This window comes from Camelus bactrianus, chromosome 1, assembly GCF_048773025.1.
Source record: "Camelus bactrianus isolate YW-2024 breed Bactrian camel chromosome 1, ASM4877302v1, whole genome shotgun sequence".
Classification (NCBI taxonomy): Eukaryota; Metazoa; Chordata; class Mammalia; order Artiodactyla; family Camelidae; genus Camelus; species Camelus bactrianus.
This window is the reverse complement of record NC_133539.1, coordinates 98,429,807-98,442,556: the sequence shown is the minus strand read 5'-3', so window position 1 is coordinate 98,442,556 and position 12,750 is coordinate 98,429,807. Positions and strand designations below refer to the sequence as shown.

The 12,750-nt window shown below is 39.2% G+C and overlaps 1 protein-coding gene across 1 annotated transcript in view; it reads left to right on the top strand.

The window, feature by feature from the left end:
- CPB1 (carboxypeptidase B1) overlaps positions 1-7,507 on the top strand; it is a 31,015-nt gene extending 23,508 nt beyond the window's left edge. Inside the window, exons 10-11 of the mRNA XM_010970418.3 lie at positions 5,358-5,442; positions 7,135-7,507. Coding sequence (XP_010968720.3) covers positions 5,358-5,442; positions 7,135-7,322 — 273 coding nt within the window. The 3' untranslated portion in view covers positions 7,323-7,507. The remainder of the gene's footprint in view (positions 1-5,357; positions 5,443-7,134) is intronic.
- The last annotated feature ends 5,243 nt before the right edge of the window (positions 7,508-12,750 follow it).

Genomic DNA, 12,750 nt, shown 5'->3' with positions numbered 1-12,750 from the left:
AAAACATGTATGCAGATCAGCCAAAGAAAGAATTTGGTTTACATCAGGGAAAGCACTGCCACGCTCCCCGTGGGGTCTGCCAAGACAGACAGGCTCGCTCTCTTGAAGCACGCCTTTCCCAACTCCTTGTCTTACTTTCAAGTCGGGTCTTTGCAACCAGAGCCAGCACTGGTTTACTCTCCTCCTTCTCCTCAGAAACATATTTGTTTTTTCAAGTCCCGAAAGCATTCTCCTCGGTCCTGCCTGCAGGCCTTGGGGGCTTCTCCTTTTGCACCAAAATGTAAAAATGTAAATTTCTCATTGTTCCCTTGGTGTAAGTTACCCATTATCACAGAAGGAAGGAAACTGCAGTTAAAGATCATTTTGATGCTTCCATTACCACGTGTTTTCACCCCAAGGGATGGTTAAACTCAGAACCTCAAGTTAGAAACAAAGTTCTGAAGAAAATTTCCTTTGAATTGGTTTATACCCCACAGTCAGTCTGGGGCTTTTGTTTTCTTGTATTGTAATAATGGGCCAGTGGAAGATTAGAAGAGGCAGCCCCCGCTGTCGTGACACTGGCCGTGTACACAGAGGTGGCAATGAGGACCATGAGCACAGTCATGAGACAGGGGCTTCCTGATCACCTTACCTGGGAACGCAGGTCAGCGGAAAAGAACACCCTTGCCTTTTTCATCTCACCAGCCCCCTGGAGCTCAGAGCCTGGGGAAACATTACACTAGTTAGTCCTTTGTCTCCTGGGCTTTGAGTTAGATGTGACAATTTAGACTCTGTCTTTTGCTCTATGACCAAGGCCTCTTTTTAAGAAAACAGGTGACAAAAGAGAACATGCATAAGACGTGGTCGGAAACTCATATCTAAGGATTAATAAAGGCTGGCCATGTTTGGCCTTGACTGAAAGCAAAGTTTTCTCTGAGGCTGATTTATATTTAGCTTCCTTCTGTTCTTTACAATTGGTAAAACCAGCTCCAGCAACACTTCTTTTGAAGTATTTCAAGGCCACAAGGAGAAGTGAAAAAGAGCACAGGATTTAAAGCAAGAAGAACCTAGCTCAAGTCAGCCACTTACGGGGCTGCATGCCCTTGGGCAAATTCTTTTATCCTCTCTGAGTTTCAGTTCTTTTATCTGTAAAATGGGGATAAAAATATCTAGCTCTTATCAAGAGTTCTTTATAAATCTAAGGTTTTATGTAAATGTTAGTTCTTATTCTGAAGCCATTGAGCAACTATGTAAGATGTCCCTCAAATGACAGGTTATATAGAAAGTGTCATTAACTGGGGTTTCAAGATGTGGATCATACTCTCTGATGTTCTATTGTTTCTGCCAGTCTTTTGTCAGCTATCTTAGTCCCTTTTAACAGAAACACATGAGGAAAAGGAGTTACCTCTCTAACATTTAGCAAATGCAGGAATCACCTCTCTCTACCATTCCTGGCAGGGGTCAGTCACCCAGCATGGCTGGAACATTCCCACCAAGTGTGCTGCCCCACTTGGCATTCCATTCTGCTAGAAAATTCTGTGCTGATGAAATGTGGACAGATAGTGTTAGGAAGATAAATGAGTAACATTTGTAAAAGTATTTGAACTCTTCAAAAGAAAAAAACCCACACTGATTCCAAGGATTTTTGTTAAGATAATTGGAATTTAAAATATATTTTGGTTGATTAATGTCTCTTCTAACTTTTTTGTCTCTTGGCCTCGGAGGGGCTGAGAGAAAGAGTCAATAGACTTCACTATTTTTTTTCATTAATGGAAGTAAGTAAAGTGCACAGCAGAGGTCAATGTCTAAAAGTGGTAACCCACCAACCATCACTACATGGTACCACCACCCTACCTACAAGCATCCCCAATCTCCACTCAGGGAGGATCCCAGTCCAGCCTTTGCAGAGCTCAGCACTCTGCACCCCAATCCAAATCAAGCCCACCTGAAGTCCTATGATAAGACACAATCAACCAACCAGGTGCTATGCAATCAGCTGAGGATACAAAATGAATAGCCAAGAACCCCACCCCTGCCGCAAGGAGCTCACCTGGGGAATAAATAGATGTGAAAACAAATGATTACAGCACAGAGTGATAGAAACTCTGATAAAGATGTGAGCCCTCACAAAGAAGGGAGGCTCAGTGCTCCGTAAGAGAGTCGTGGCAGCTTTGCAAAGAAGGGGACATTTAGACTGAATCTGGAAGAACAATGGCAATTCTCCTTGTGAACAAAGAGAGAAAGAGGATTCCAACAGAGGGAGAAGGATGCCCAAAGCCATGGAGGTAAGGAGAGGCAGGGAAGGGTGTACAGGAAAGTAGTTCAGGAACATGGGGTCACACAGCAAGTGATGCAGCCTGGGAGAGAAGGGAGGGACTAACTCACAAAGACTCTTCATGACAAGAGAGGAGGCTGGATTTCAGTAGAAGGTGAGAGAGCCACTGAAGGATGCGGTGATGAGGTAGGCATCAAGATGAGAGAGCAATGAGGACAAGGAGAGCCAAGGCTGAGGCACAAACTTCCTTCAATGGGCACCAGTGACAGGAACAAAATAACTGCCTTTTTAAGCTAACATCAATCTTAGACACTGCTTTAGCATCAAAGGCAGAGCAACTGTTTCCAAAATACGTCTCTGAAGGCTTAGAAAGCACTTGGTTATCACTTTGAGGAAAGGCAAACTAAACATTTTTGTGTGGCCCTAACTGTAGCTATGACTAAATGGGTAAATTGGTAAGCCAAAAGAGATAACAGATTACGAGTAAGCCCCTTCGGTTTTGTTAGATAACTCAAATATTACATTACACCAATAAAGATATTGAGAGACTTGAAAGTCATCTGACATATGAGAAGTTAATAGATAATGACTGTGATCTTGTCTTAAATCATCTCTAGTCTTCAAAACTTCCCACGTTTGGAACCAATCCTGAAGAATCACATTTCCCTTTTTCCCAGTTTTTCGGGGATATAACTGACATATAATGTTGTGTAAATTTAAGGTATAAAATGTGATGACTTGATACACTATAAAGTGTTTACCACATTAGATTACACACCCTCTACCTGACATAATTATCATTTTGTTGTTATGGTGAGAACATTAAACCTCTACCCTCATAGCCATCTTCAAGTACACAATACAGTATTGTTAACTATAGTCACAGTGCCGTACATGACATACCTGGAACTTATTAGAATCTTATTTCTACTAAAAGTAAGAATTCAAGGCTTAAGGGAAAAAAATAAAAAACAGAAAAGTAGAAAGCCTGAGGAGGGTAACTAGAGAAGAAGTAAGAGTACTCTAGGATCAGAGGTTCTGCCTCACAGAAACATAACTAGAAGTTCCCTTGGATGAATGGCAAGTTAAAGAAACTGTAGAACAGTAGGAAACGGGCTGTTTACCTACCAGAAGAACTGATACCTCACTATGTTTCACAACTCTAAAAGATGGTTTTAAATCTGTCCTGAGCATTGTGCAATGTTTACAGATTATTCTGATTTCAACCGGCAGTAAGCCCCATACTGCAGGGTGGAGAGAAGACCTAATTCTAGTATGTTGGTTAGAATAAGATTAAACAAAAACAATACCTTTAGATCACAGCAGTAAAGATTCCACACAGTATGAGAAAGCACATATTAGTTTACTAGTTTGGAAAAAAAAAAGGGAATTAAAAGCCTAAAATGTTCAAGTTACTGTCCCAAAACTCTGGGAATAATAAATTAATTCCAAGAATTTGATTGCATCATTTCAGTGGACCAGACCAGAAAAACACAGTTTAAGTTTTAATCATTCCTTTTAAATTTTCAAATTTACCACTTGGTTGATGAAGCATTAATGCTTTGAGAGCTAGAATCCTTGAAATCTTACAGCCACGCCCTCATCAATTTGACTTAAGATTTTACTAAACCAGTTTTAATATTAGAACAAGAATTAAGGGAAGTTGCTACTTTGTAAAAAGAGAATTATTCTGATGTCATCACCTGCCTCACAGCTTCCAGGCATATGTACAAGACAATTACAATGCCAACATATGAAATATAGCTAGTTTTATAGCCAGAATGAATCATAGCTAATTCTCCTGCAGTAAACAATCAGAGACAGCTAAGTCAAGTCTTGCTTTTCAAGTGATTCTGTTAAATGGACAGTATGTCAATGAATATTCGGGAGTTGACAGCACAGGGAGTGGGTGTGGTGTAGAGCCCTTCTCCTTGAGTTGGGTGTAGGGGGTGGGAGGGCAACAAGTCTGATGCTGCTTCTAAGAAAAAAAAAAAAACACATAAGCTAATACTTGCTACTTTTTAAATTCTGGAACTCAAATGTTCTGCATTTTGAAATGAAACAAATGTTCTCCAATTTTTCAGTCTAAAAATTCTTCCATGCTGGAACTACCACTCCTCCTTGGAACTGTCCAGTCTTGAGCATTTTTGTTACCACAGAACGTTGCATTGACTATCAATCATTCCTATGAGTGGGTTCTAACACTCCTGCCCCAACTCACATAATCCTATCATGACTTAATCTTGGCTTTATAACCTGCTATATTTCCAGGTGCTTTTTGCATTGTTTTGTTTGGGGTTATTTTGTATGCATTTGGTGTTTGCTTGCCTGTACTAGGCAGACAACCTCTTTGCACAGCCATAAAGACCCTGCCTCCTGCTTTTCTCTCACAAGCTCCAGAGACAAGATAAATTTGCCAAACTAATCCTTTGTTATAACCTAGTTCTTCACAGGGGGAGACATTTTACTATGTCAATAAATGGGGTATCTAGGATAGCTTCATTTAAATGAAAGCATAGCTTTCATTTAAACCGGAACTGAGGTTTAAAAAAAAAAAAAAGTTTAACAAGACTAAGTCCAGGAAAAAAAAAAAAAAGAGCAACTAAATTCCATGTAAATAAAAAAGAAGATGAAGTAAATCACTGTCCTCTGACTAAAACAGAACTTAGAGCTAGGACCCAGATTTTACTGCAACAATGATTTAAAATAAATGTAAGGACCTAATTCTCAAACAATAGCATAAGAAGTGTGCTAAACATCCTCAGAGTTTCAACAAAGAGTTACTGAGTAACCACTAGGAGTGAAGCCCTGGGGACACTGAGATAAAGGACAGAAAGTCACTGAGAACCCAGAGGACAGCTGATGGTACTGACACAATATGACACGCTGTGCACATGACAAAGGGAAGCTCAGAGTGAGAGCTGGGTGAGGGGATTAGGAAAGACATCCCACAAGAATCACCTGGATCACACGACTAAATAGGGATGGGCACTCTCTTGAATTGTGACTTACATGTCTTCATCTTAAAAATAATGTACAGGTGTCTGTTTGTTTCAGTGTGTGCTTTTATTTCTTCACTCACTCACTGCTGGCTCTTCTGCAGAATACCCTGGCCAAAGCTGCCGTGGAAGAACTTGCCACCCTGCATGGCACCGAGTACACATATGGCCCAGGAGCTTCAACAATCTGTGAGTTTTGGCTTCAGAACTGTGCAAAGAATCCACGTGGCTAAAAGGCGACAAATGGTTCCCAGAGTCTTTCCTTTCTATCATTTAAAGCATGTGGCTTTTGCCTGACAGTGAATTTTTTTACAAAATATGTAATTGGTTTTCTGTTCAGGAAAAGGGCGGGGAGGCGGGGAGGGAAATATCCCTTTTAGCCCACAGAAACATTTGCTCTTTGGGAACATCTATTGAGCATCTACCACGTGCCAGCCCTCATTAGGTGCTGGGGAGGAAAGATGAAGGGAAGACAAGAGAAGATAAAGGAAGGTGGGGGACCAGGGAGCAATCTTCAAACCACCCACAGCAGGGAAGCAGGAAGAGGTACCGTCAATTGTCATACAGGTGCTAAGTGCTGTGACAGAAGGATGCACAAGAAAAGAGCACCCTCAAAGACTAAGCACCCCTCCCACAGTATCAGGGATGATTTCTCAGGATGATGACACAGAAGCTTTATCTGGAAGGACAGAGAGAAGGTTTTCCTGGCTAAACAGACTGCAGGTTGCAAGGGCTACTTCAGGCTCAAGCTACTTGCAAGGGAAAGAGGTAAGTGGCAAGAGGGTTAGGTAGGGGCCAGACCCCAGAGCCTTGGATGCTGCTGCTTGGATTCCACTGGGAAGGCACATTGTGCAGGCCCCATTTTCCATTTCTACATATATTTTGCCTTTGCATGATTTCTTTCTGTCCCAAGCCTTAAAGGACAAGAAATGCAAGAAAAAAGGCCACTCTTATCATCAAGGGGCCTCCAATGGAGGATAGGCTCTAATCTTGAGGGCTTTTTTAAAAAGCTTCATGTAGACTACAGCCTTCTGTATTCCTGTCCTTTACTGAACTTCTCTGTATCAGATGGGGTATACTGTTTTCTTAAAGGGGCTTCTATCAGAAATAACCCACCTACCTACTCACATATTGTGAACTTCTTGTAGGTTTTTTCAGGCTAGTTCAACAAGGCTCCTTTTTCCATTACACCATAAGCCCTTGGAGGGCAGGGTCATGTCTTTCCTTTGTCCTGGCATCTCCAGAGTTGAGCACATGGCCTGCTGCTCAGTGAGAGCCTTACTGCTGTTGACTGAATAAATAAATGAATAAATAAGCAAGTGATTGAATAAATGAATGACATCATAACTGTCATTGAATGAATAACTGAATGAGTGCCTCGTCTATGCCAGGCCATATGCTAGAGCCTGAGGATACAAAAATGAAGGCACAGCCCTGCCCTGGAGCTGCTCCAATGTCGTTATTCAGCAAGTTTCAGCAGGGTTTGGAGTCCTCTCCTCTCACAATCATCATGCAGTTTTTCCTATTCTTCCAGGAACATACATTCTTTTCCCAGAAATTGTATATATTTCATAAACAAATTACACACTATACAGCAGAGTTTACCACAGCACACAAGCACACTGAGAAGTTTAAATATTATAAAGTATATACTTCCTGGGATATTAAAGACACCACTCCCACAAAGCAGACTTAGTAGTAAAGCTGGGCTAATTTTTAAGATAGCCCCCACAGCTTTTATGATCCAGTTTACTAGGAAATTCGCCTACCTATGCAATTTTATGCAGTGAAACATCTGTAACTGTAAAAGGAAGTTGGCGGGCTTTTTAATCTCCTTCCTAGATGTAAAGATCTTTTTTTTCTTCTGTTTGCTCATTTCAGACCCTGCTGCTGGGGGCTCTGATGACTGGGCTTATGACCTAGGAATCAAATACTCCTTCACCTTTGAACTCCGAGACAAAGGGAGATATGGCTTTGCCCTCCCTGAATCCCAGATCCAGGCAACCTGTGAGGAGACAATGCTGGCGATCAACCATGTTACCAGCTATGTCCTGGAACATCTGTACTAGTCCCGAGTGCTAAGAGCCTTATTTCTAAATGTTCACTCTTTCTTTCTTTTCTACCCTGAACTCCTACTTTTGCCTAGATATTTTCCAGACCCCAATCTTTCTTTTAAGCTTCTGGGTCTATGAAACTACTTGGATCTTTAATACTGATCATAATAAAAGTGAATCATTATAATTGAAAAACCTGACAGATTGTCCACTTCTTTGGGAAAAAAAAAAAGATATGAACAAAGGATTAAACAAGCAATGCAAAACTGATGATGTAGATCAGCAATATAGGTGTTAACAGTCCTTGGGGTGCTGGCCAGTCCTGGCAGAGTGCAGAGGTACACAGGTTAGAGCCGGGGGCTGATGAGGAAGAAGAAACATAGGGGAAATTTAAGACTGTAAAGTGTGGTATAGCTTTCATCTCAGCTCATTTGAGTTATTTTCTGAGCTGTTTACTACATGCCAAGCACTTTGCTAAGCAATTTGGACAGAGCAATGAAAGAGAAAGATAACATTTCTGCCCTCAATGGCTGTATTGGCCATTAGGGAAGATGGACACGAAACAAATAATTATCTAACTAGTTATTTAATAATTAGTGATTTAATTTACATTACCTACCTCGTGAGGGAGAAACTGCTCTCAGGAATGATTCACAATTAGCTGGACGAAGGGAGCACCCCTTCCAGGCCCTGTAACTATACAGATGCTATGAGAAGAAAGCCAGAGAGGGTGGAACTCAGACAGTTGAGGGAAGAGGGGTACGTGTAAGGGCCGAGGAGGGAGTTGGGGATCATGTCAAGCAGAGCTTAGAGGTCATGTTAGGGATTCAGTACATTGGTCTAAGAACAATAAGAAGCCTTGGGAGATGGATCCAAAAAATATTGCCACAATTTATGTCAAAGAGTGTTCTGCCTATGGTTTCTTCTAGGAGTTTTATAGTATCTAGTCTTATATTTAGGTCTTCAATCCATTTTGAGTTTATTTTTGTATATGGTGTTAGAGAATGTTCTAATTTCATCTTTTCTTACGATTAGCTGTTCAGTTTTCCCAGCACCATTTATTGAAGAGACTGTCTCTTCTCCATTATATATTCCTGCCTCCTTTGTCACAGATTAGTAAGTAAAGGAAACAAAAGCAAAAATAAACAAATGGAACCAAATTAAACTTAAAGCCTTTTGCACAGCAAAGGAAACCATCAGCAAAATAAAAAGAATGGGAAAAGATATTTGCAAATGATATGACCAATAAGGGGTTAACGTTCAAAATGTATAAACAACTCACACAACTCAACACCAGAAAACAAACAACCCAACTTAAAAACGGGCAGAAGAACTGAATAGACATTTTTCCAAAGAGGAAATGCAGATGGCCAACAGGCACATGAAAAGATGCTCAACATCACTAATCATCAGGGAAATGCAAATCAAAACAACCATAAGATATCACCTCACACCTGTCAGAACAGCCGTCATTAAAAAACAGAAAACATAATGCTGCTGTTAATAGTGGGGTATATGTATCTTTTTAAATTAATTCTTATTTTGTGATTGGCTTTATTCCTTTGATAACTATGTAAACTTAAAAAGTTAAAGCTCTAAACATTCTTAGGAACAATGAACAGTACACATGTAAATTTTTTAAGTGTAGGATATTCTATATATGTATTTATATGCAATATATTGTACATGTGCAGTCAAATTATAACAATTCTACCTAATAAAACTGAAAGCTGAAAAACAAAAGAAAACGAAAAAGAACACAAAAAACAAATGGCGAGGATATGGAGAAAAGGGAACTCTCCTACACTGTTAGTAGGAATGTAAACTGGTGCAGCCACTATGGGAAAGAGTATGGAGGTTTCTCTAAAAACTAAAAATAGAATTATCATATGACCCAGCAATTCTACTCCTGGATGTATAGCTGAAAAAAACAAAAACACTAATTCAAAAAGATACATGCACCCCAATGTTCATAGCAGCACTATTACATTTGCCAAGACATCAAAAAAAATCTAAGTGTCCATTAACAGCTGAATGGATACAGAAGATGTGATGTGTATGTGTGTACGTGTATATATATATATATATATGATGTGTATTTTTATATATATATATATGTGATGTGTATTTATATATATATACACACACACAACTGTATACTACTCAGCCATAAAAAAGGATGAAATTTTGCCATTTGCAGTAACATGGATGAATTTGGAGGGCACTGTGCTAAGTGAAATAAGTCAGACAGAGAGAGACAAATACTATATAATATCACTTATTTGTGGAATCTGAAAAATACAACTAGTGATAAAATAAAAAAGCAGACTCACAGATACAGAGAACAAACTAGTGGCTACCAATGGGGAGAGGAAAGAGGGAGGGGCATTATAGTGGTAAGGGAAAAAAAAAGGTTATTATGGGATTATATGAAATCATGTGTGTGAAACTTTTGAAAATTATGAAGCACTATAGAATTTAAAGAATCTTTCATTCAATAAAAAAGAACAATTAAAGGCCATTAAAGATGTTAACTTGTAAATGACAGGATCAGAGGTTTTTTTTTTTAAACACCATCCAGGCTAAGGTGTGGAAAGTAGATTGAAGTGAAACAAGAGGATGCCAGGGACCCTGGCTGGATCAGTTGGGCTTAAAATGAAAGAGGCAAAAATCACTCTATGACTTGTATATCAAACATGACTTGAAGTTTTCCAGAATTAGAATTGAACGTGCTAACGTTGAAGAGTATTGTGCAAAGTTCAAATTTTAAAATATAATAATATGTATTTAGATTGCAATTTGGGAGTATTCTTAGTTTAAAATCATAGAACAAAAGATTACCTCATTATTTTCCATGTGGATTCAAGATTGAAAACAGGATTCCACATCTAGCATAATATGTTGAAATATCTATAACAGTGTTCTATTCAAAAACAATCCATTAAAGTCACAATGATTTGCTTAGCTGTCAACCCAAAGAATGATTAATTTCATTAATTGTCCACTAGATGGTAGCAGTGCAGCTGCTACAATTTGTCAAGCAATCATCTTTAGCAATACATCATTTAAATAGGCAGAGAAAAAGAGAGCCTTAAGTGCAAAAAAAAAAAAGAAAAAAGAAAGAAAAAGAAAGAAAGAGAAAGAAAGGAAAAGGAAAAAAGAAAGGAAGAAAAAGAATGAAATTCCTGTGAATTTTTAAGCAGCATTGATGCTAATTTTAAAAACAGATGTAATTTAGCAAAATTATCTTTCCCTCATTATGTTTAAGTTACATCCATGTGAATTGGAGGGCTAACTCAACCATAGTTAGCTGAGTGAAGTTATCTTGTTGGAGGTGTATCATTCAACTCAGACAGTTCCACAGGACACTCCGTTACCAGTCTCTAGTATGTGGCATCAACCTCTAACTAAAGGATGCTGTAGCCCAATGTTCAGAGCTTTAAAACAGAAACTAGGAATATGCATGGGCTTTTCTAAAATTCCAAGGAATTTTTGGGAAGAATAAGGAAAGCAAATATGCAAGTATTCTTTCCTAAAACCCACGTATCTGAGAATTCCTGCACTGGAGACATTTTTGCTATTTCCTTTGCCAACTGAAAGTTAACAGCCAGCAGGCTAGGAGTAGCCATATGCCTGAGCTTAACTGAGAAAAAACAGAGAGAGACGCCTGCTTTGGTCCCTTCTAGTGTAGTAGTACTGTATGCGCTTCTGCCTGGCTGACCAGAGACTGCTGCTTTGCCAGACCAGACTCAGCCCAGCCTTGCCCACACAGGAGCCCCTGGCTGTGAGGGCACCTCTCCTCTTCCTTCCTTTGACTTAATCCCACCCTGAGAACCTAGGACAGGCTCTAAGCTCTCTCTTCAGTCTCAAGCTCTCACCACCCCAAAGCAGCAACTAAGGAACAGCACAGGAATGGCCCCCTGAATATTTTCTATCTCAAACAGTGTTTCTGCTTTAAAATAGTAAGACTGGTTTTCCAGTGTGGGACATGGGAGTTCTACAAATCTAGAATTGCATCACATGTATTCACCTGCTCTGGCCAGACAACCTGTCTGAATTGGTAAAGAGAGTATTTCAGGCACAGAAGGAAGACAGGAGGAACCATGACAGTTAATGAGGTTATCTGGGGGCAAATGGGGTCTTGATGAACCTCTTAGGTCATCTTATTTGAGCAAATAGTCACACCCCCTCTAGACAGTTCTGACACCGCCTGAATCACACAGCCACATCTCTGTCCAGAAATGCCACCTTTCCTGCAACTAATGAAGACAAGTTTCTCTGCATTTCACAGGGCAGTTTCATTTCAATGTTAAAAATCCAATATCCACAACTAAAGGCAAAAAATTTTTCTTTCAACATTTCCTTTATGAGGTACCTAGAGGTATTCCAGTAGTTTACTAGATTTGATTTGAAGATTGGGTATTATTTGAAAGATTCTAGTAAATCACAAGAGAACTTTCACTTCCATTTTCTAGGACATTTCTTTTACAGTGATGATGTTTGAAAAATATGCAAAAATGCATAGCTTAAAAAAACAAAGTGACATTTTTAACTGTGTCTAGACATACAAAAATCCTAGGAGTACAAAGATCCAGAAAGATGGAAAATCATTGTCTGTGAAGCATTCAACCTTAGGTATCTTTTTAAAGAGATTAATCTAACCTATGAAACATCATACCATCCTACATAATCAATCCTAAAATGATATTGTGTCTAACAACTATTCATCCTACTCTATACATATGCCAAGGCCTTTCATAAATCTTGATGCAGTAATGTAAGGTTGTACAGAACTATGCCCGCCAAGAAATCACACCTATTCTGAGAAAAAGCTTCAAAATATTCTTGAAATCCACCTATTGTACTGTATTTCAGAGGCTAAATAGATTGGGGAGGAGGAAGAGGTCTTAAAGCATCACATGCCTATGTCTTCTCCCAGAAACAAGGGACTGTCAACATGCAACAGATGTTAAGAAGCCAAAGATTATTTATCATGAAAGTCTTATCCTGAAAAATACCAGGATCCTTCAAACATTTACTTAGATCCCCAGATAAAATAAAAGTGTCCTTCCTAGCTGACCTGAAAAACAGACCAGAGGCCTTCTCTACACAGTTTTAAAACTGGTCGCACAGAAAAAGGCTTTAATATAGAAAATATATCAGAAAGTTAGAATTGAGAGATTTCTATTTTCTTCTTTCAACTCTTTCATATTTTGCTAAATGATTTTCAGTAGGCATTTATTACTTTTAGAATCAGAAAATAAAACTCCAAAAATCAAAGCTATAGCATAATTTTTCTTCTCAAAGCAGCTCACATTAAAACAAACACAGAGAGATATTTTACCCCCACAGGACACAGCAACCACTTGAATCTACCACATGATATATGCTGACACTCTTCAGCTCTGCAGCCTGACAGTGGCCAGTAAGCTCATCTATAGAG